Genomic DNA, 24,774 nt, shown 5'->3' on the forward strand with positions numbered 1-24,774 from the left:
AACTTGGCGAGACCTCATCTCTACAATAAATAAAAAAATTAGCTGGGCGTGGTAGCACACACCTGTAATTCCAACTACTTGGAAGGCTGAGGCTGAAGCTGAAGAATCGCCAGAGCCCAGCAGGTTGAGGCTGTGGTGGCTGGGAGCCTGCCACTGCACTCTAATCTAGGCGACAAAGTAAGACTCCAACTAAAAAAAAAAAAAAAAAAAAGCAACACATTTAAAACAAATGATTCAGACAGGTTGAAAATAAAAGAATGACATGGGTATCCTAGGCACGTTGCCAAAAGAAAAAAAAAAGCACGGGAACCTGAATTTGATAGAATACATGGTTGAATTTAGGTCAAAAAGGCACTAAATAAGACCAAAATGATATTTTATTAGAGGAAAAACAATGTTATTGAAAACATGCCTTAAACTAACAAGAATTCTTGAGCTTACAAGGTAGCAGACAAGAAGCAGCTTGCTGAAATAAAACTGGCTGAAATCAGTTGGAGCTAGCACAGCCAACAGGAGTCTGTGGCAGAAGAAGCTTGCTGATATCACAGTCCGAATTTCCTGATGTCACAGTCCGAATTTCCTGACATCACAGCCCAAATTTCAATTTCCTGCTTAATACTCACTCACCCTGAATTTGCACATGTGACCCATGAACTGTTATGAAGAGACAACTGTGCATGTCCAAGGGACTTTCCAAACCTCCCTTATAATCATTAACCAACCTGAAGTTCTTCCTCCAAAATCTTTCTCTTAAATGTACTGCCTTAAGGCTGGTACAGGAAAACAGATTTGAGCTGGCCTACTGTCTCCTTGCCAGCTGACTCGCAATAAAGTTTTTCTTTTCTCAAAACCTGGTGCAGAGGTGAGTCTGGTGGCTCACTCCTGTAACTCCAGCTACTTGAGAAGTTGAGATGGGAGTAACACTTGAGGTCAGAAGTTCTGGGGCCTGGAGAACCTAGAAACTTTGTCTCTAAAAAAACTTTAAAAGAAATAGTAGGACATAGTGACTTGTGCACATAGTCCCAGTTACTCAGGAGGCTGAAATGGATAGAAGGTTTGAGCCCAGGAATTTGAGGCTGCAGTGAGCTGACTGCACAACTGCACTCTAGTCTGGGAAACAGAGCAAGACCCATCTCTAAAAAATAAAAAATAAAAACAAATGCCATCATACTGGTTTCTATGTACATCAGGCAGCAAGTCCTTTTGCCCAGTAACATTATGCCCATCAAGATACACATAGCAGTTTTGTAAATCTTTGTACCAATCAATTCAGGCTGACAGTCATAAAATTAAAATTACAGGAGGAGTTGGGCACAGTGGCTCAACACCTGTAATCCCAGCACTTTGGGAGGTCAAAGTAAGAGGAATGCCTGAGCCCTCGGGTTTGAGATCAGCCTGGGTAACATGGCGAGGCCTCATCTCTACAATAAATCAAAAAATTAACCACCTGTGGTGGTACACACCTATAGTTCCAGCTACTTGGAAGGATGAGGAGGAAGGACCACCTGAGCCTAGCAGTTCAAGGCTGCAGTGGCCGTGAGTGTGACACTGCACTACAGCCTGGGTGACAGAGACTCCGACTCAAAAAACAAAAATTACAGGAGGTAAAAAGAGAAATAGACATAAATACATTAACAATGGGAAACTAATTCTTCTCAGTACTTGAGTAATCAAAAGAAGAAAAGTAGTGGTGTGTGTGTGTGTGTGTGTGTGTGTATGTGTGTATAAAAGGACATAAACATGTATGGAAAAATGTCTGGAAAAAGTAAATGACTGATATGACCTAAATGTTGAAGAAGTTATTTCTGAGTGTAGGCTAATAGGTAATTTAAACTTTTTCCTCTACACTCGTTCGTATTGACTGAATTTTTTGTTGTATGTATAACTTTTATAATTTAAAAAATACATGAAAAAAATTTTAGAGTGGAAAATGTGAAATATACAACAGAAAAATGCTATTATTTTATAAATCCATTTGATACAAATAGTTTAAGGAGCAGCATCAATTTCTAAACTAAAGAAAACTAATAACAGTAAAAGTTTTAGTTTGTCATAACTTTCTTTATAGCAACAATTTTCCAAAACAAGTTTGCCCTTCGCTAGTGTTCTCAGTTCTCTCTAAATCTGATTCCTCTAAATACGTTAAAACTGAATAGTCATTATAAAATCCTGTTTTCTGGTAAGATTTGATAAAAGACTAGATGGCTGTTTTTATTCTTTATGTTAATATGTTAATGAGTTCAGTTTTATATGATGTTAGGGCTTATGTATAATTTATAATTTCATTTATTAATACAATTTGTATTAATAATTATACTTATGATATATTCTATTATTTTATTGTTTTTGAAATATTTAAGCTTAATGTAAATAAAGCCAGAAGCAAACAGCTGTAAAGCTGAATACCCCTGATTTAACCTGAGTGCTTTAAAAGAGCTCATTATGTATTTTTAGTGTGTATGTTCTAATACTTTTTCTAGGAAGATAGTAATGTCTAGAACCTTTAAGTCACATTTGAGTTGCCTTAATTGAAAATTGCTTTAATTAAAAAGATAATTTTCTTCTGCTACACAAATGTGACTTTACCAGTTTCAAATATCAATACATGCGAAAAGAATACTGATGCCTATAAGTAAGGACCAAACCAATCCAAAAAATGCAATTATGAGAAACCATTATGAATATCTAAAACCAGAAGATTACAAAGGAATATATTTTCATAGTCAGGAACATTAGATTTATTTTACAAAGAGGTATTTTAGATTAATCCATGAGCATAAGACTTAAGTCTAAACTGAAGCTTTTGAGGTTATTAGCTCAAGGTAGGTGTTTAAGATTGTAGATTGAGGAGGTAATATCTTTCTGATTTTCATCATACTCAGAAAAAGCCTTTAAGTAGGACTGAGATCCTCTCTGCTACTGTGGCAAAAAGAAGCTGCTATATAAAGTACAAAACTATACATGTAAACTGTCACTCACATGCACAGACATTCCAGAGCCCTCCAATAACAGTTTGGAAGCACCAACCAATGTCTTTCTTGTTTCCCTTTAATGACAAGTCAAAATTTCTCTAAAAATAAAAGCCCATAATTACTGTAACCCAGAAGTTGAAGACTGATGACAATTTAGAAAAGCTGCCTCCTTGTCTAAACATTAGGACACTCTGAACTTGGCATTCACCATGAGCTAGTAGAATAGCGGCGACAGCCTCACATAAGAGCGTTAGCATCGTCTGAAAGGTCACAGAAATGGCCCCCTGCACCTGTACCTTGGAAAGAGCCTAAGCTCCCCAAGGACATGGCAACAATTCTTCTTCTCATCAAGCCCAGTGCCCAAGAACCCTCCAAGCAGATGATTAAGGAGCTCTCAAACTCCACATGACCCCAAATTAAAGTGGTTCTCCCCATAGGCTCCCCAGCATAGGACCCAGGAGCTCAGGCCCAGTCCTCATGTCGTCTTGGCTCCTTGGATTCTAAGCCTCCACATCAGCCCTTGCAAATCCTGGAGGCTCCACCTTCAAAAGGATGCAATTGATTCTCACCACCTCCCTTGCTCCCATTAGTCCACACCACGTCCTGGGTCACTGCAACAGTCACTCCAAGGTTCCCCTCTTGCCAGGGCCTGGCTCTGGGCCAAGTTATGACATCCTCATTGGAGTTCTAACCCCCTCCATGTAAGCAGGTGCCCTCCTGGATGCCATCTGCTCCACACCAGACTCTTGTTGGTCCCCAAATTTGCCAAGTGGGGACCACCTAAAGGCACCAGCTTGTGCTCCTCCAACCAACTGAACTGATCTGCAACAGCCCCTCCCACTTCAGAAAACCAGGGGGCTTCCCATCTGAGTGCACCCTCACACCTCCTGCTGCCTCCCTGTACACTAAGTGCTCTACAGCATACCTTGTCTACTGTTGCTCTCTCCACTGTTGAATAAGTACAAGAAGGCAGGGGTCCTATCTTCCCTGCTCACTTCTACACCCCCAGCTCCTACAGCAAAGGCTGGCACAGACTGAGGCTCAGGAAACACTGGCAGAATATGTGCCAGACAGAAGCCCATTAGGCTGAGCACAACTCAAACCATGATCTGATCCTCATATGGCTTTCCATAATTTTTCTCCTTTTCCTCACCATAAGTAGTTACTTTCTGTAAAGTCTCCAGCACTCCCTGACTCTTATTTCCTTTATTTCTTTTACTTCAAATACAACGTATTTTACTATTTTCCCAACTCTTGTTATTTTTTAACTTCAAATATGATGTAGACCAAAACTATCCAAAGTCTCACAAAATAAAAAATAGATAAGTCTGATGAAACTATGCCAAAAACTAACTTTTGCCTATTAAACTGGACATGTTACTAAAAATTACATATGCAACATTCAAAAGGGGGAGAGAGATGAGAACCTGCATATATCATTGGTCAGGGCATGAGGGCTTCTGTTTGGGGAGTACAATTTTGCAATATGTGTCAAAGACCTTAAAATTGCCCATACTCTAAGATGCAGAACCTCCATTTAGTTTTTTAAATTATCATTATTATTATTTTTTTTTTGTAGAGATGGGGTCTTTCTATGCTGCCCAGGCTGGCTTCAAGTGATCCTCCCACCTCGGCCTCCCAAAGTGCTGGGATTACAGGTATGAGCCACCACGCCTGGCTTCCAGAACCTCCATTTCTAGATATTTACCCAAAGAAGACAATCAAGAATGTAAAAGATTTATTACAGCAAAACTGAAAACAGAAAACTGTATAGCCATTAAAAATTTTTAAAAGAATTATATAAAAAACATTCAGAATATGATGCAATGTTTTTTAAAGACTACAAAAATGTATGTAGTCTCATCCCAATTTTGTTTAATTAATATAGATGAATATGTAAAAGGCTAGGAGAATATTCGGAAAAGTGTAAGTGGCTGTTCTCTCTGGGTAGTTATCCTTAACTGTGGGCCATTGAGGGTTTCTATTTTTCTATAGTGAACAAGAATTACTTGTATAATAGAATATTAATTACTTTTTTGGATGAATTCCCTTTTAAAAAAAAGAATAAGGAAGCTTGAGTGACGTCTTGGTTAGTTTTCGAGCTGCAGCATGTACCCTCATAGCCCTCTGTTTGACAGGCAGAAGAGACTTAGTGGGGGACTCAGTAGGGGAAGCCTCACCTCAGGAAGCTGAGGCGCTGCAACGTACCTCAGTGAACACATAATTTGTGAAACAATAAAATAACTTTAAAAGTATATATAAAACATTCTGTAAAGTAAAAAAGCAGAATGTGCTCTTTGAAAGAACAGAGAATTATAATTCTGCCATTATCTTTCTGAAAAATCCTGGTTACTCTCTCTGTCTAAAAGTGATCAATAACAGAGAATTAGCTTTCTTTTTTGTTGTTGTTTTTTGAGTAGGAGTTTCACTCTGTCACCCAGGCTGGAGTGCAGCGACACACTCACAGCCACCGCAGCCTTGACCTGCTGGGCTCAGGTGATCCTTCTGCCTCAGCTTTCCAAGTAGTTGGAACCACAGGTGTGTACCACCATGTCCAGCTATCTATCTATCTATCTATCTATTTATCTTAGAGATGAAGTCTCACCAAATTGTCCAGGTTGGTCTTGAACCTCCTGGGCTCAGACAATCCTTTTGCCTCCACCTCCCAAAGTGCTGATATTACAGGTGTGAGCCACTGTGCCTGGCCAGAATTAGCTTTCTTAATGCTGAAAGTGAATTTTAAGTGGGGCTGGTGTGAATCAGACATGCTCTGTAGAAGAAGTGAAGCTTCAACAGAACCTTGAAAAGCACTATACTTTCTAGGTGTGCAAAGAGGCTTTGTCTTTTTTGCTCAAGAACTCAGTGGAAGAGAGGGAATAAGGGTTAAGAAAAATGGTGTCAGCAAAAGGTGCCTGATAGACATGGCAGGCTGATGGGAGCTCAGGTGGGAGGCACCCATTCCAGAACCTGTGTACTCTTCTCAAAGCAACTGGTCCTCAATTCTGCCTAGAGCCCCTTGGAGTGCTTCTCAACAATGTGATGCCCACCAGCAAAAAGGCCCACTGAAAGCTGGTGCCCTTTGAAAGGGGGAGCAGCACTCCAGAACAATGTGTCTGGCAAGCAGCTCCAGTCACAGCCCAAAACAGGCTGAGTGGAGAGCACTCAGAGCCCAAGACGAATGGGGTTCTCAGAGTAGGGAAAGGGGTATAGAGAACAAAGGGACTAGCAAAACACCAGGGGAAAGAGGCAACCCACTGGTAAGGCTCCTGTGTTGGGGAAGTGAACATAAAATGGCATAACCATTTTCCAGAGCACTCCCACAGCATCTTGTAAGGGCTGAAAATGGGCACACCCCACAATTCAGGAATTCACACAAATGATGACACACACAAGAATGCACACAGCAACACTGTCAGTCATGACAAAATGCTGGGTACAACCTCATTGTTTGCCAACAGGAACAAGAGGCAATTCTAGGCTATTAAGGAAGCAGTAGAATGATCCAGAGCTACACATTTCAATATAAGTAGAACAGTCCAATGATGTAAGGCATTTTTGAAAGTGCTACATGACTAGGGTGCATGTGCTGGGCAGCTAAGGGAAGGTCTGCAGTGGAGAACTGGGGGTCTTTCTGCCCTCTGGTGACTCCCCTGGCCTGTAATCTATATGACCCCAGCAGGAGATGGGAGCCCACAGCACTCACCCTCTAGCCACAGGTCCAGGAGGGGCATCTTACCAAAACGGTTCCAAAAAACCCCTTCCACACCTCCCCAGCCCTGGAAAAGATGCATGTCCACCCTTCATCAGGGGGCTAAAGGTTGAGATTTGGAGCCTGGTCCTAATCTGCTCCAGGTGGAAGCCAGTTGCAGGACAAGGATAAGCATACTGGTCATGGAGGTCTAGAAGAACCTACTCAAAGAGGGCAGGGCATGTCTGGCAAGTGCCACCCATCCCTCTCCTCCTCCTGTAGGTGATCTCTTTCGGGGCCAAGAATACAGGTATTAGAAATTGCAGGGAAAGGATGAGAAGAGCCGAAGGGAAATGGCAATTCAGAGGCACAGACAAGTAAAATAAGGAATAGGTCGAGCATCCCTACTACAAAAATCTGAAATTTGAAATCCTCCAAAATACAAAACTTTTTGAGCAATGATATGATGCTCAAAGGAAATGCCCATGGAATATTTTGGATTTCTGAATTAAGGACACTCAATTGGTAAGTATAATGCAAATACTCCAAAATCCCAAAACAATTTAAAACACTTTTGGTCCCAAGCATTTCAAATAAGGAACGTTCAACCTGTGCAAGCTCAGTTTTCTGGCCTCCGACGAATACAATAACAAAACAATCAAATTATTTCTTGACCAAAAGTGGGGAATTCCATGAGTATGGGAATGTCACGGGGTTTCTTAGTAGGGTTCACAGAAGATGGGCCAGCTGCTACTCGTGCCACCTGTGGGAGAGGTACTGAAGACATAAGTCACACCAGGTGCTAGAACTCTCAGGTGCTCAAGAAATGGAATTCAAGCCAAGATAACCCTGTCGGTAAGTTTCATTTCCATCACCCTTGCTGGGGTCCTGAAATACATTAGGCCTACTCTCTTATACAGTTGTCATGGGATTTTCACTGGTACAGGGATCAGCAGGATGACATTTCCCAATTCTTTTCCATTTGTTAGCCTAACTTCATCAGTCATCACTATTTTGTAAATCTAAAACAGACTGTAACGCACCAATCTTGGTTGTATGTATGTGTTAGGCCTTGGATGGGGAACTGGCCCTGGCAGCATCAATAACAACATTTGAGTAACTAAAAATAAAAACGTCCATGTTTCTGCCATGTACCACCCTACCATATTCCAGGGCTTCAGGGTCAAAGAAATAGATCAAATTTCCAAGACAAAACAACAGGTTTTAAAACCTAGGGCAGAGTCACATAATAGCTGTGTATCCTAGAAACACATAACAGCTTTTGTATAAAACCCATATTATCTCCAAACTTCAGATGGTGAATTACTAACTCTTTCTTCTGAGGTCAGACCAAAATAAGTTCTAAGGCAGTGCATTTGCCATATTTAGGATGTTCATGTGGGAGCAATGACAAACATCTGGCTACAATACTTTCTGGAATTTTGACTATTTTTTCCTGTCAGAATGAAAACATTAAGTTTTTATTGGAATGGCAAGTTAAAGTCTTCTAGTATGGAACTTTGTGACTAAAAATTTGTACTTCTACTTGTCATATATTTAAGCTAAAGCCTAAGCAATTAAAAAGAGAAGGAGGAGAAAGAGAAAAAGAAAAAGAAAGAAAAGCCCATCCTAAAATTTTTGAGTATGCTAAAGAAAAGGGGAATAAGAAAAAATAGCTTAACAATAACAAAGCAAATTCTCATGCTCATTAGATTCAATCTCACTTGCTGGTAAAGACAGCAAGGACACTCACTCCCAGGGTGAGGTCTGACACCCCCAACTACATCACAGACTGTTCCTATAGTCACTAAATACCTCTTTTCCACAATACTAACTTTTAGATAATAGAAAAGCTATAAATCACATTAACTTCTAAACCTGTGAGTAAATTATGAATTAATGAAAGTATAGCTGTTCTAGACATCTTGCTCTCCAAAAATTCTGGGGAAGATTTTTATAAGATGGAGTCTCAATTACCCACCTGACTTCTCCTTCTACTGCTCCCAGATACAGTTAGACACTGTTCACATCTGACACAGCTTAGAGCTGAAAGTATTACTATCCTTTGATTTAGCACACACAGGACAAGGTAAATTGATACAAAATTTCCAGGTGATTTTAAAACAAATTTATGGCTTAAAAACAAGACTCTCTAGAGCTGAGGCCAGATTTCTATGTTCAAAACCACAGAATTTATTTAATCAAATGAAAACAAATCAAGACATTACTAAATCAAAAACTAGTCACTGACTAACCTTTGGTTAGCTAAATAATCCATCAACAAATTTCAAAAGTAGTTTAAAATAATACATAATTGGAGCCAATATCCACAAGCAGGGCTCCACCCTGAATCCATCATACAGATTTCTCCTTTTCTCTTTGCCCAATTACAATAAATGATTTTCAGACAAAAATGAGTATTTCAACCTGACAACTGATCAGTGTAAATAACCATAAAGTATATCTTATGTCATTATCTTACAAAATCCTAGTAAGCATAAGTTTGTTTTGGCAAATGATATATATGGATGAGGGTAATCATAGACCCTGGTAGCTATTACTTAGAAATGAGATAAAGATTGATTTACAGGGCAACCCCCTTGGGTCCCCTCCCATTGTGGAAGCTTTTCTGTCCTCTTAATAAATCCTGCTTTCAAAAAAAAAAAAAAAGATTGATTTACAAACAGCATCAATAAAAGTTCCTACTTCTAAAAACCTGCATGACAACTCTAAATAAAACTATAAAATGCCTTTTTAAAATGTTACAAAGAGCCAGGAGTGGTGGCTCATGCCTGTAGTCCCAGCACTTTAAGAGGCCGAGGTGGGAGAATTGCTTGAGCCCAGGAGTTTGAGACCAGCTTAAGCAATATAGTGAGACCTCGTCTCTATAAAAAATAAAAATAAAAAATTAGGCGGACATGGTCGTGCATGTTTGTGGTACCAGGTGCTCAGGAGGATGAGATGGAAGAATCACCTGGGCCCAGGAAATTGAGGCTGTGGTGAGTTGTGATTGTGCCACTGTACTCTAGCCTGGGCGACAGAGTAAGACCCTGACTCAAAAAAAAAAAAAAAAAAAGTTACATAGTCCCAGTTACTAAGAGGGCTGAGGTAGGGGGATCACTTGAGCCCAGGAGTTGGAGGCTTTAATGTGATATGATCTATGATCATGCCTGTGAACAGCCACTGCTCTCCAGCCTGGACAACATAGCAAGACTCTAGCCCTTAAAAAAAGTTGCAAATGAGCTTCTGTTCTTCATGTTTTAATCTTCTTAGGTTCACTACGGACAAATCCCAGTTGTGTTTTCTCCATGATTCTCAGAACCCAGGAAATGTTCTTTCTGCACATGGTAACTGTGTTCAGCAACACAGTTAATTTCATAATTACTATCTACCCAAGGAATCAGCTCCCAAGATAACTTTTTAATCACATAATTCTCGTACTTTTGGCTCAAAGCCCTCCCATTAGTCATTAAAATAACTTTAAAAATATCACCTTAAACCACAATGAGATACCACTTTACACCCACTAGGATGGCTGGAATTAAAAGGTCAGAACAAGAGCCAGGTGTGGGAGGTATAGGCAAGATGGCAATACCTCATCTCTACAATAAATCAAAAAATTAGCTGGGCATGGTGGTGAATGCCTATAGTTCCAGCTACTTGGAAGGCTGAGGAAGAAGGATCACCTGAGTCCAGCAGGTCAAGGCTGTGGTGGCCATGATCATGCCGCTGCACTCCAGCCTGGAGGAAAAAGTGAGACTCTGACTTAAAAAAAAAAAAGTCAAAAAATAATAAGTATTGGCAAAAATAAGGAGAAACTGGAACACTCATAACACTGCTGGTGATAATGTAAAATGGTACAGCTACTTTGGAAAATAATCTGGCAGTTCCTCTAATGATTAAACCTAGAGTTACCATACGGCCCAGCAATTCCACTTCTAGGTATTCAGTTGACCTTCTGTATTTATAAGTTCTGCACCTGCAGATTCAACCAAGTTAGCATCAAAAATATTGGAAAAAAATTTAAAAAACAGTACAACAATAAAAATACAAAAAAACAATACAGTGTAACAACTATTTACATAGTGTTTATTTTGTATTAGGTATAGTAAGTAGCCCAGAGATGTGTATACCAGAGAATTTGCATAGGTTATGTACAAATACTACACCATTTTGTATTAGGGATCTGAGCATTTGTAGATTTTGGTATCTTTGGGGGTCCTAGACCCAATCCTCCTATAATATCAAGGGATAACTGACTGTATACCCAAAAGAAAATAAAAACAAAACTTGTATATAAATGTTTATAGCAGCACTATTCATAATAGTCAAAAGGTGGAAATAAACCAAATATCCATCAATGAAGGTATAAATAAACAAAATGTGGTATATCCACACAATGGAATATTATTATTCAGTCACAAAAAAGAAAGTACTGATATATGCTGCAGTATATATATTTTGAGCCACAGTTTCACTCTGTCATCCAGGTTGGAGTACAGTGGCATGATCATGCTCACTGCAGCCTCAAAACCCCTGAGTAAAGCAATCCTCCCACCTCAGCTTCCTGAGTACCTGGGACTACAGGTGTGTGACACTATATCCAGCTAATTTTTATTTTTTGTAGCACTGATGTCTTACTATGTTGCCCAGGTTGGTATCAAACTCCTGGCCTCAAGTGACCCTCCTACCTTGGCCTCCCAAAGTGCTGAGATTACAAGCGTGAGCCACTGTGCCCAGTCAGATGAATATTCTATTTTATTTTATGTAACTTTTTATTTTATTTTACTGTATTTTAGTCAGAGTCTCACTCTGTTGCTCAGGTTAGGTGCAGTAGCATGATCGTGACTACTACAATCTTGACCTGCTGGGCTCAGGTGATCCTTTCCACCTCAGCCTTCCAAGTACCTGGGACTACAGGTGTGTGCCAAAACTCCTACCTATCTACCTATCTACCTACCTATCTATCTATCTATCTATCTATCTATCTATCTATCTATCTATCTATCTTAGAGATGAGGTCTCGCCATGTTGCCCACACACTGGTCTCGAACTCTTGGGCTCAAGCAATCCTCTTGCCTTGGCCTCCCAAAGTTCTGGAATTACAAGCATGAGCCACCATGTCTGGCCTGGATGAACCTTTAAAACATATACTAAATGAAAGAAGCCAGTCTCAAAAGGCTACATATTATATGATTCCCTTCATATGCAATGTCCAGAACAGTTATATGTATAGAGATAGAAAGTAGATTATTGTTTGCTTAGAACTGAGGGGAAGGGAGATTTCAACTAAAGGGTGAGGTGATCAAAATAGGCTAAAATTGACTGTGGAGATGGTTGCACATTTCTGCAAATATTAAATACCACTAGGCCAGGCATGGAGGCTCACGCCTGTAACCCCAGCACTTGGGGAGGCGAAGGTAAGAGGATTGCCTGAGACCGTGGGTTCGAGACCAGCCTGAGCAACATGGCGAGACTTCGTCTCTACAATAATCAAAAAATTAGAACTACATGCCTGTAGTTCTAGATACTTGGAAAACTGAGGTGGAAGGATCGGCAGGTTGAGGTTGCAGTGGACGTGAGCGTGCCACTGCACTACTGCCTGGGTGACAGAGTGAGATTCCAACTAAAAAAACCAAAACAAAAACAAAAACAAAATGTTTTGCACTTCACCTTGATTTTGAAAAAGTAGTAAATAAAAACTGATGAGAACCCATTTTATAAATAAATAAATAAATAAATAAAACTGAATTGTACACTTTAAATGGCTGAACTATATGGTATGTGAATTCTATCTCTATAAAGTTGTTAAAAACTTCAGTTCTACTTTACCCTCCAACACTATTAAATATTGAACAGGAATGCAGATGTGGAGGACAAAGAACTAGGAAGCAGAATATGACTAACTTATAATATAATATGAGCCCCCCCACCCCCAGACCGAAATTATCTTTCGGAGGGCAGGCCCCTTGTAGCACTATCTTCCTCCACTAGATGAGCGTTCTACGAATTCATCAGCAACAATGTACCAGCTAGTGCTGTTGTGAGATGCTGCGTTTGACTTTCATGAATTTTCTTTTGGAGATTCTTTCAATGCATTTGCCCATTTCATGATGAGTGATTTACGAGTGAACCGGTCCACAATGCACTGAGTGCTCAGCAGTTTTTGACCAAAATCTCCAGTGCCCTAACCTCCCTACTCACCTGATCTCACCAAGTGACTTTTTTTTTGTTTTTCAGGATGAAAAAAGTCCTCAAAGGAAAACTTTTGCCAATGTGGAAGAGGTGAAACAAAAAATGGCAGAAGCACTATAAAGTATCAAAATTGATTAGTCAAAAACTGTTATGAGCAGTGGAAAAAGCATCTAGGTAGATGTATTGCATCAAGCAGAATACTTTGATGGTGACTTAAGTTTGAACATGTAAGACTAAAGATACAATTTTTTATAGATAAATTCTGGGGGTTTTGTGGTCCCCCTTGTATATGAAAATTTATTTCCCCCTAAAAGGTATGTACCAGTGGGTAACACAACATAAAAAAGCATGCCAAGTTGGGCATGGTGGCTCATGCTTGCAATCCCAACTTACTCAGGAGGCCAAGGTGGGAGGATCATATGAGTCCAGAAGTTCGAAGGCAACATAGCAAGACTCTCTCTCTCAAAAAAACAAAAACAAAAACAAAAAAACAACCATCTAACCCAGGATACTCAGAATATACAACATTTTTTTCCCCAAAAGCAACTCTTTAATTTCTGGTAACTCTGCCAGGTATATGAAATACCAAACATGATTAATATATTTGATTAACTGAAACAATAATATGAACTTACTAGAACTCTGACAAGCTCTAAATATATTCTGCACAGAATGGTATCTCTGATTTCCTTAGGTATAAAATGACTCAGTAAAAGTGAATTTCTCAAGGAAGGATTTACATCTTATTTAGGATTTACCAATAAATGTGTGCTTTTTTTCTTCTGGATCCTAGTTTTAGTTGATAAACACCATTAAGTAGGACCAAAAAAGGCACTCTAAAAGTTAACCCTATAAGGTACAATTATTTTATTTTTTCTTTTTAAAATTTTGAACCTGTTACAAGTCTAGAATATAGCAAGTGTGCTTATTATAGGATAGCTACATGGTAGAAATTCTTCCAAACACTTGATTGAAAAATATTTAGGAACCAAATTAAATTTCCAGACCTTTAACCTATTTCCTACATGAGAGTCATCCAAGAGTTGGTGAGAAGGGACAACCAACTGCTAGTTCTTCAGGGTTCAAAGGTTGCCCAGTTTCAGACCTCCTTACTTGCAATAGAAGCGACATGGGAAACTGAACCAGTTTCAGTTACCACTGCCTTGATAAAATGACATTTCACTTCTGCCTCAGATAAGACCTTAAGAAAAGTATTCAGGGTCCCTTTAGTTCTAACACTCCTTTATGCCTGTCACTAAACAATAGTCAAGCACCAGAGACCACCTTGTCCAGAGCTCCACTGCCTCCAACTCACCAGGTTCTCTTCCCCTGACTATACTCTCTCCTCTCCCCTCTCCTACGCAGTGCATTCTGCAATAAGACCCACAGCTCAATCATCTTTTTATTTTCTGTGTAGTATCTTGATTCCTCAAGAGAAAGTTCCAAGCACAAATAAACCACATGCTAGAGTTTAAACTCATTCTCAGTCAGGTGTGTGGTTCACATCTGTGATCTCAACACTTTGGGAAGCCTAGGCAAGAGTATCACTTGAGGCCAGGAGTTTGAGACCAGCCTTGGCAACATAGCAAAACACTATCTCTATAAAAATAATAATTAAAACAATTTAAGGCCAGGTGTGGTGGTTCAAGCCTGCAATCCCAGCACTTTGGGAGGCCAAGGTGAGGGGATTGCCTGAACCCACGAGTTCAAGAACAACCTGGGCAACTTGGAAAACCTCATCTCTACAATAAATCAAAAAATTAGTTGGGTATGATAGCACATGTCTGTAGTTTCAGCTACTTGGAAGGCTGAGGCGGAAGGATCACCTGAGCCCAGCAAGTTGATGCTGGGGTGGCTGTGGGTGTGCCACCACACTCCAGCCTGGGCGACAGAGTGAGACTTCAACTAAAAAAAAAAACTTTTTAAAAAATAACTTCATTATCTTGTTCTTACTTTTGTGATCTTAAGAGCAGGATAAGCTTCCAAAGATGTTACTTTATACCAATAAAAATTAGAAAAAAGAATATATTTATCCATTATACATGGAAATATTCTAAAAGAACTTTTGTTCTAATACCACTAGATAAACAGAAAAAATGCTGTCCAATGTATCATGTGAGCCTAAAAAGTAAATAAGTATTACTTAAATATCGATATATGCATATGCTTTTACTATATTCAGTTGTTCTTGCCAATATTATTGGTGCACTCCTCTATCTGGGAATTTTCAAAATAAAAATTGCATTATTGCTGACCTAAAAAAACAAGTTATATGCTAACACTATACAACACCTCCTACATGCCAGGTTCTTTACATGGCATTTGCCCAATCCTTACACCAGCCACTCTGAGACGGAGGGATTATAATCATCCCCATGTTTCGGTCAAGGAAGCTGACACACACAGAAGTTAAGTAGTGTTCCCTCACTCAGGCAGCCAGTTACATAGGTACCCAGGCAGCTAAGCTGGGAAGGTCTGGGTATAAGCCATCTGGCTCCAGTTTGCACTCTCTAGCAGTCCTCTTAACCAGCCTCTCAAAAGAGAAGAGTAGAAAGACCTAATTATATCCGAATTTTAAACAAAAGACAGGGGAATACCATTTTCCGAACTAAAAGAAGTAACTTGGATTCACTGTTTCTAAGGATTTTATTGTGTGTAACCAAAGCTACTCTTGACCAACTTACAAAAAGCAAAATCTAACCAGTAAAATGGAATTTTGTATAATACTTGAAATTTAGAAAATATAAGAAAATATGCCTCCAAAAGTCATGCTTCTTACCTCAATGTCAAATATTTCCACGGTGTTGTCCAGCAGCTTCACTCTGACGTGCAGGTGCTTCTCCTGCATTCTGGATGAGAGAGTGTGCCCAGGCTCGAGAGTGCTAACTCCTACAGGGGTCTGGGCACCCAAGCGTGTCCCTGCAGTCTGCAGAACTCTGTATGTTCCTTCTATCTCCCCCATTCTTCACCAGCCGGGAGTGAAGAAAATGCTAAAACAAAACAAAAAAGCTTGTGAAGGAATTGTCACATTATTTAGATATTAAAACAATATAAAAAAAGAATTCTCAGGGACACAGGAATCCTCTATTTTTAATAACTTCCATGAATCTTAAATCACCTCAAAACAAAGAGTTAAAAAAGATTACCTTCTACTCACACATGTATAGGTGGAGCATAAAATAACAACATCACCCCAATATCAACATTTCCAGGTGCGTTACGAGGTAGGCGGCACACGTATTAACTCATTTAACCCACAAAACCTCACAAACAAGAGACAACATCTCTACTCGTTTAGCAGAAGCAAGAGAGCCCAGGACTGCTGGACCCTCCCTAGGCTGCCTGGTCCTTGGCACATCTCTCTCTACCAGCCCAAACTGTTACTGTGCTGATGATCTTTTTTAAGTCCTAGACAGTGCCATTTCTAGCAAAGGAAAGCAGGCTCCCTGGAGCATAGCATAGCAGCATGTCAGGAGGCACACAGCAAGGTCTGACACATTTATGCAACTTTTCTCACCTCTGCTGACTCTGTGTTGAGTAGAAGGCTACTCAGGATGAGGATAAATGCCAAGAAAAGTAGAGGAAGATAGCCAGGCTTGTCTTTGTCAGCTTTGTTCTCCTTGGTTTTTCTAATTTGTGTCTTACCAGGGTGGAGTGGGTGCCACTGGTAGTTTGGGAGGTAATTTCAGGTATGGCACAGAACGATGGCCTAGACAAAGACAATGAGGATCACACACCTGGTATTGGGAGGCACCTGTCCTCCCCCATCCTCACAATAACTCCCTTGTCACCACCCACAGCCCCTTAATAGACTACAACACTGAAGACCCAAAAGGCTCAAATGAGAAGCTCATGTCCTTTTGTGTCAAGGGAAAGGTCTCTGCTTGCAAGATTTTAAGTCTGCCAGGGTTATTTTCTTCATTTTTAAAAATGCACTATAGATTTGATTTTTTTTCTATTTAAGTTGGATATTTTATTTTATAGCATATATTTGAGGTTTGCAACAAGATGTTATAGGATAGAAAAGGATAGTAAAATGTCTCTTCATTTTTTTGGTGTTTTTTTTTTTTTGAAAGCAGGATTTATTGAGAGGATAGAAAGGCTCCCACAAGTGGGGGGGACCCAAAGGGGTTGCCTCTTCATTGTTTTTGACAAAGTAAAAGCAGGCTACATGTCAGTTAGACTCTAATAATGTTGGCTTGTTTTAAATTGTATTTATTAATACGATTGCCTACTATTTATGGTAATCTTCCTTCTTAAACATCTTTTATTTATGATTGAAAATTAATTTAAAAACATTTAACAGCAAAACATACTACATCAAAAGAAACAGCAAAACAGGTAGAGGTGAGACACAAATGCCAGATGTTTAATCAACAAAGAATGTGGTGCCACAAACATTATTTTATTTTGCTTAATCACCCTCAGAGTCTTCCACTAATTTGCAGTAACCTTTTTAAGAATTAATCTCACTAAATTCCTAGTTCATTTTCCTTGCATGCCAACTTAATTGCTCCAAGTCTCCTGGTCCATTCCTCTTTTTCACGCTTATTTTGTTATGAAGACAAACCAAATAAAGAACTTTTTACCTCTTGCATTAATTTTGAATAGTGTCTCAGTGACTCACTGCCAAGCAACTCCTACTACACACCTAAACCCTAACCCACCAAGACAACCTTTCCACACAAATCCAATTTTTCAAACAAGAAAGCAGAAAGTGAGAAAGCTAAGACCTCTGGGGAAAGCAAAAATGTGAGTAGTATGAGCAAAATGATGAAGGAGTGCATCATTTTTCCAAGTGTCTTCTCTATCCCAATTCCTGAATAAAGGCTCTGACTGGCACATCTGTCTCCTGAGCTACATGTCTGACTGACTTAGCAGTTACCTTCATTGCAGACCTATCTCTCCATGCTGTATGCTCCTTGAAAAAAGGAGCACAATTTTTACTGTGATTGTTTGCTAAGTATTTTCATAATGTCACTGACATAAAAAAAATAAACTGTTACACATCATGTATTTTACAGACAATAACAAAAGACCAAAGACTATGACCACAAACAGAACAACACTGCAGAAAAAACTGTTTTCACAACACTAATATTAAACACGAGATATATGAAGTTTTGAGAACCATAAATATGAGCTTTTACATTTCAATTTCACAAATTTTTAATTTTCATTTTATGAATGCATAATAGTTATACATATTTATGGTGATATGATTTTTTCTAACTTATTTATCTATTGGAAAATTGTATATATTTAGCACGTACAATATGAAGCCTTGATATATGTTTATATTGTGAAATGGCCACATTGAGCCAATGGAGAACACTTAAAATCCACCCTTAGTAATTTTCAAGACTACAATGCATGGGTATTAACTATAAAGTCACCATGCTGTACAAGAGACATCCTGAACCGATATTTTATATCCTTATATAAGCATATAATGTGTAATGATCAAACTAGCATAATTAAGATATCTATCACCACAAACATTTACCGATTCTTTGTGTTGGGAACATTCAAAACCCACTCCTCTAGTTATTTTGAAATATATAAGAAATTATTAACTATAGTTGCTCTTTGTGCTATTAAACACTAGATCTTATTCCTTTTATCTAACTGAATTTTTGTACCCATTAACCCCTCTTAATCCCACCTCCCCATAACCCTTCCTAGTCTCTGGTAACCATCATTCTACTTTCTACCTCTGAAAGATCAATTTTGTTAGCTCCCACATATGAATGAGAATATGCAATATTTTTCTATTTTTAGGATACTGCCAATGTGAAAGATGAAAATACAAATAAATCATCTATATGTTCTTGGTCAGTTCACAACATTTACAAAATATAGAACCACCAAAAGTAAGTTCTTCTGAAACAGAGAATAAGATGTTTTACCTTAGTTGCCAAACTGAGTATTTTCTTTTTAAGTAAGGCTACAAAATATATATATACATATTTTTGAGTTGGAGTCTCACTCTGTCACCCAGGCTGGAGTGCAGTGGCACACTCACAGCTACCAGAGCCTTGACCTGCTGGGGTCAGGTGATCCTTCTGCCTCGGTGTTTGAAGTAGCTGGAACTACAGGTGTGCGCCATCATGCCTGACTAATTTTTTGATTTACTGTAGAGATGAGGTCTCACCAAGGTTCCTAGGTTGGTCTCAAATCCCTGGGCTCAGGCAATCCTCTTGCCTCTGCCTCCCAAAGTGCTGGGATTATAGGTGTGAGCCACTGTGTCCAACCCCAAAATACATTTTTAGAAGTCGCTTCTCTTATTCTGCTGTACAATTCTTATTTTTTCCTTAATAATTATAGATTGGGGGGGCACACCTCATCAACAAGAGTATCTGCAAAATGAACATTTGAAGACCTAACCCTGATTTGTAACCCACATCTTTAAAATAAAAAATCTAAAAAAAAAATTATAGGTTTAAAAATGTCTTCATTTAGCCAGGCATGGTGGCACACACCTGTAGTTCCAGTTACTTCAAATGTTGAGGCAGAAGGATCACCTGAGCCCAGCAGGTCAAGGCTGTCGTAGTTGTGAATGTGCCACTGCACTCCAGCCTGGGTGACAGAGTAAGACTCCAACTCAAAAAAAAAAAAAAATCTTTAAAATTAAAAATTAAAGATTAAAAAATGCCTTCAAGTTCTTCTTTTGCTCATTATAAAAAAAGTCATGTCTAAACACATAACTCTGAAAAAAAATATAGACAAGACTAACCTGTAGTGCCTAGAGGTACACATTCAGGTGATAAAGCTATAAAAAAAATGCAAGGAAGTTACTACTAGAGAAGTCAGGGTATTGGTGGAAGAGAGGGGCTGTCACTGAGATAGAATACCAGGAAGTGGTTCCTAGGCTGGCCAGCACAGTTCTATTTCTTGACCTAGACAGTGCTCACTTTATAATTCACTCAGCCATACATTTGATTTGTGTTTATTTTATAATAAAATCTATTTAAAACAACATTCCTTTTATTTAACATTGCTTCATCTCTCATGAGAACAAAAGACATATTAGACAAATGAAAAACACTTTTCTTGTCTCAAGGAACACCAAAACTCTCTTCTGAAGTATGTGGCTCACAAGAGGAAATATTTGAAATTTGCATACTTTCCAAGCAGCAACTGACATCCTAATTTTCATCTAGTCCAAAAGTTAGATATCAACATAGCTGAAGCTAAGATGTAAGGACACAGGAAAACGTTCTTGTTTATGAGGTTGATCTGAAGAAGACAAATTCACTTAAGAGAAAATGAGGTCTGTGGTGCCCTGTGGCTGATATGCCAAATAAAAATGTTTGCTGCTACACAATAGTAATGTAGCATAAACCACTCATTTCATAGTTACTCAGCTTTAAGACTAAGACTTATAATCCAAGAAAGCTGATTTAAAAAAAAAATTCAGTTGGGTGTTGTGGCTCACACCTGTAATCCCAGCACTTTGAGAGGCAGAGGCGAGAGGATTACCTGAGTTCAGGGGTTCGAGACCAGCCTGGGCAACATGGCAAGATCTTGCCTCTACAATAAATTTTTTAAAAAGTAGCTGGGCATGGTGGCATGCATCTGTGGTTCCAGCTACTTGGAAGTCTAAAGTAGAAGGATCACCTGTGCCCAGCAGGTCGAGGCTGTGGTGGCTGTGAGCATGCCACTGCAATCCAGCCTGGACAATAGAGTAAGACTCCTAATCAAAACAACAACAACAAAGTTTAAAAAATACTTAGACTTAAATTTAAGACTAAGTTTAAGACTTTAAGACCAAGTTTGTGAAAGCTTAAAAAGACCTTAATAAATCTGGTACACACCTTATGTCAGCTATTCCGTGGGGTGCAGGGGATACAAAGGCAGGAGGAACACTTGAGCCCAGGATAATTAATGAGACCAGCATGGGCAACATAGCAAGACACTGTCTCTAAAAAAAAAATTTTTAAAGACCTTAACAGAACATTAATAGGTAACCCCAGAGCTGTGAATGTCAGTTAACCTGGTTTTCAATCTATTTCAGAAGCAGCAGCATTAATTGGACACTTTCTGTAGAAATGGTAGGCTATTCATTCAACATCATTTGCTATAGCGGGATTGCTTCCTCCAGTCTGAAAGTAGAGAAAAATGCAAGGAAAAATGTAAGCACTGGATCTGTTTTGCATAAATTATGACAACAAAAATTACCGTTGTTGTGCTTTGTGTGCCTATAAATAAATATTAAAGAAGCAAAAGAACACACAAGCTAGAAATACAGCAAAGCCATAAACAGTCCTTGGCACACCAAGTATTCTGCAGTCCTATGAGCCTGACGTCAGCCCCTGGATGTCTCTGCTCCTGCCAGAGAAACTTCCCAGAAACTCAGAGGAAAGCGGCAAAGAACCAGGGATTTATGGGGGACTCAAGTTTATTTTCTCATCTCCTTTCCATGTGAATAAAATGCTTTGCAGTCTTTATTTCTTTTTTTTTTGAGTTGGGAGTCTCACTCTGTCACCCAGACTGGAGTGCAGTGGCCGCTTCCAGCCACTGCAGCCTCGACCTGCTGGGCTCCGGCGATCCTTCTGCCTCGGCCTTCCAAGTAGCTGGAACTACAGGCTCGCGCTACCATGCCCGGCTAATTTTTGATTTATTGTAGAGATGAGGTCTCACCAAGTTGCCCAGGCGGGTCTCGAACCTCCGGGCTCAGGCAATTCACTCACCTCGGCCTCCCAAAGCGCTGGGATTACAGGCTCAGCCACTGAGCCCGACCTACAGTCTTTATTTCTAAAAATATTTTTGGTGTCTGGATACAATTTCCATTGCTGACATTTGGTATTGCCTACTACAAACTCAGCTCCTATGGATATGTTCTTATTTAATAATGAAAAATAATAATAATAACGCTGTGACATATCATTTCCATTTTAAAACTGGAAAATTTAGCTCAAAAGTCTCCCAAGGCTTTGGATGATAATGATGTGTCAATGTAGGTTTATAAATGTGAGGAATGCTCACAGTGGGGGATGCAGTGGGTATGTGGACAGAGTGTATATGGGAAATCTCTTTACCTTCTGCTCAATTTTGCTGTGAACCAAAAACTGCTCTAAAAAAAGTATTAAAAAAAAAAAAAAGGCCTGCCAAGAAATACATAACTCAGAAGTGACAGAGCTAGAACTTGGGCCCAGACTTGGCCACCAAGACTCTTCCTTTTTTGCTGGAAAATCAGCACCTGGCTCCTCAGACAGAAGTAGGGTCTTCCATCTATATTAAGGCAAGTTACCTAAAATTTTCTGTGGAAAAAACAAACATCTTGCTTCAAATATTTTTGGCTGTTTTAGGAGAATTAAAAAAAAAGCAAAACTCCTAAACTGATCAACCAAAGAAAGAAGCTATGACATATTTCACTATACTTGTCGAATAGCCCTAAAATCCACTGAAGTGTTAGGAATGAACTTTTACTGCTGATGATATTCAAATGGCATTCTTACCTAATTAGTGACCCGGGGGCTACTTTACCTCTTTACTACAATGTAGCAAGAGATGGATGCTTTCTCAGTCCCTTTCTAAGCATGACTAATATTATTTAGAATAAGCAACTAAATAATTTAGACAATATGAGGAAACTGAGAAAAATAAGACCTGTACTACAAGGCAAGGCCTCAAACAGCTGATGAGAAACAGCTGGGCAAGGGTGGGGTGGGGGTGGGGATCTATATTCCTCCCCAGAACATGGCTGCATAAACAGACACCTCTTCCCTGGAATAACGATATGCTGTTGGAAGGCAACAGGAATCGAGCATCACAGATACCATGTTTGGCACCAGAAGCTTGGGAGAGGGGTATGCAGAACTCATGTGCACACACTTCTCCAACAGGTGCTTCAGGATGCTTGTTCACAAGGCTGAACAACTGAGGAGGACCCAGTTACAGGCAACACTGTCCACCAAACATCAGGAAGGGCAGTCATCAACTCAAGAACCTCTCTTGCTGGAAAGACACTTACCACTACGGAAAGGTGTCTACCAAGCTGTGATTTTAAAAGACCAAATAAAAAGGCAGGTGCTAATGGGGAACAAGGAAGAAAGCCGCAGTAGCAGTCTGGTAGAAACCCAGGGCCAGCACACCTGAATTCCAATTCCAACTCCCATTAGTAAGCTCAGTCACTGCACCACTCCTAGCCCCAGCTTTTTCAAGTGGAAAACAGTAGTGGGAAGGAGAGGTTGATCAGATCTTTTCCAACTAAAAATCCACAATTCTGTGAAAAGGGGTGCTTTTGATTCCAATTAATTTATAGTATTTAGTAGCCAAAAATTAAACATACCTCATAAAATCACATTATTTCAGCCTTCCTACCTTAGTATATAAAATAGTGGCTAAATGTCTGAAAGAAAAGAAGATCACTTTCAGACAAATTCAACACTATAGTATACACATAGCCTAATTGTTCCAAGGAGACTTCTTTGTACATAACCAATATTTGCAAACCTCACTTTTTACTCTCCAGGTTTTTTTTTTTTTTTATAGAGACAGAGTCTCACACTATAATCCAAGGTCCAATACAGTAGCACAACCACCATTCACTGCAACCTTGAACCCATGGGCTTAAGCGATCCTCCCATCTCAGCCTTCTTAGTAGCTAGGACTACAAGTGTGCACTATCACACCAAGCTAATTTTTTTTTTTTTTTTACTTTCTGTAGAGACAGGGTGTCACTATATTGCCTAGTTCAGTCTTGAACTCCTGGTCTCAAGCTGTCTTCCCACCTCAGCTTCCCAAAGCACTGGGATTACAGATATGAGCTACCAGGCTCAGCCTCTCCCTAGGAGTTTTTTTAAACTGCCTGAAAATCAAAGAGATGGCAGTATTTCTTTTCTCTAGAGTGTATTTTAGAGCCTCTATCACCAGTTATCCTGATTTCATGTTAAATGAAATTCTATAAACTGAAAAATAAAAGTTTTAAGAGCTGAAATTAATCTGGATAACTGACTGATCCTCAACACTTTTTTTTGTGGGGGGGTGATATGAAACCACCCAATTTAACATAAAAATCTTCAAAGAAAAAGGCAAGATGATTTGTATATGCTGCTTTAGTGTGAAAGTAAATAAGAGCAAGGTGCAAAGCCAGGTTCATGGCATGCTAACTTTTGTTAAAAGAGGAGAAATATAAATATACGTATTTGTTTATATTCACAAAAATAATATATATACCAAAAACTGATTAATATGGTTACTTATGGGGGAGAAAGCGAAAATGGCAAAGAAAAAATTTAGGAAACTGTACTTCCTTTAGTACACCATGGTTAAGTTATCACTTGGGAACTTCATAAATGTTTTAACATAATTAAAAAGCAAAATTAAAACAGTACTTTGGAAAAGTAAGTCCTAAAGACCCAAACAAAATGAATCAAATGGCTGTAACTATGTATCAAGATGGCAGTTAAAACTACAAAGAGAATTACTTCTAGTGACTTTATTTATTTATTTATTTATTTATTTGAGTTGGAGTCTCACTCTGTCACCCAGACTGGAGTGCAGTGGTCGCTCCCGACCACTGCAGCCTCGACCTGCTGGGCTCCGACCATCCTTCCGCCTCAGCCTTCCAAATAGCTGAAACTACAGGCACACGCTACCACGCCTGGCTAATTTTTTTTTTTTTTTTCTTTTGAGTTGGAGTCTCACTCAGTCGCCCAGACTGGAGTGCAGTGGCTGCACCCGGCCACCGCAGCCTCGACCTGCTGGGCTCCAGCGATCCTTCCACCTCAGCCTTCCAAGTAGCTGGAACTACAGGCACGCGCTACCACGCCCGGCTGATTTTTTGATTTATTGTAGAGATGAGGTCTCACCTGCCCAGGCGGGTCTCAAACCCACGAGCTCAGGCAATTCACTCACCTCAGCCTCCCAAAGGCACGGGATTACAGGCTGAACCACCGAGCCTGGCTATTTTAT

General features: G+C 39.4%; 1 protein-coding gene across 2 annotated transcripts in view; it reads right to left on the bottom strand.

Moving 5' to 3' along the window:
• The window catches only part of FARP2 (FERM, ARH/RhoGEF and pleckstrin domain protein 2), a 129,792-nt gene that overhangs the window by 92,423 nt on the left and 12,595 nt on the right, over positions 1–24,774 (bottom strand). Inside the window, exon 2 of one of the 2 annotated variants that reach the window (XM_021708462.1) lies at positions 15,635–15,845. In XM_021708462.1, coding sequence (XP_021564137.1) covers positions 15,635–15,817 — 183 coding nt within the window. In that variant the 5' untranslated portion in view covers positions 15,818–15,845. Of the gene's footprint in view, positions 1–15,634; positions 16,050–24,774 lie in introns of those variants that run through there. The other variant, XM_021708463.1, reaches the window with a different exon arrangement.

Source organism: Carlito syrichta, unplaced genomic scaffold (genome assembly GCF_000164805.1).
Source record: "Carlito syrichta isolate Samal-C Ts95f unplaced genomic scaffold, Tarsius_syrichta-2.0.1 Scaffold138451, whole genome shotgun sequence".
Taxonomy (NCBI): Eukaryota; Metazoa; Chordata; class Mammalia; order Primates; family Tarsiidae; genus Carlito; species Carlito syrichta.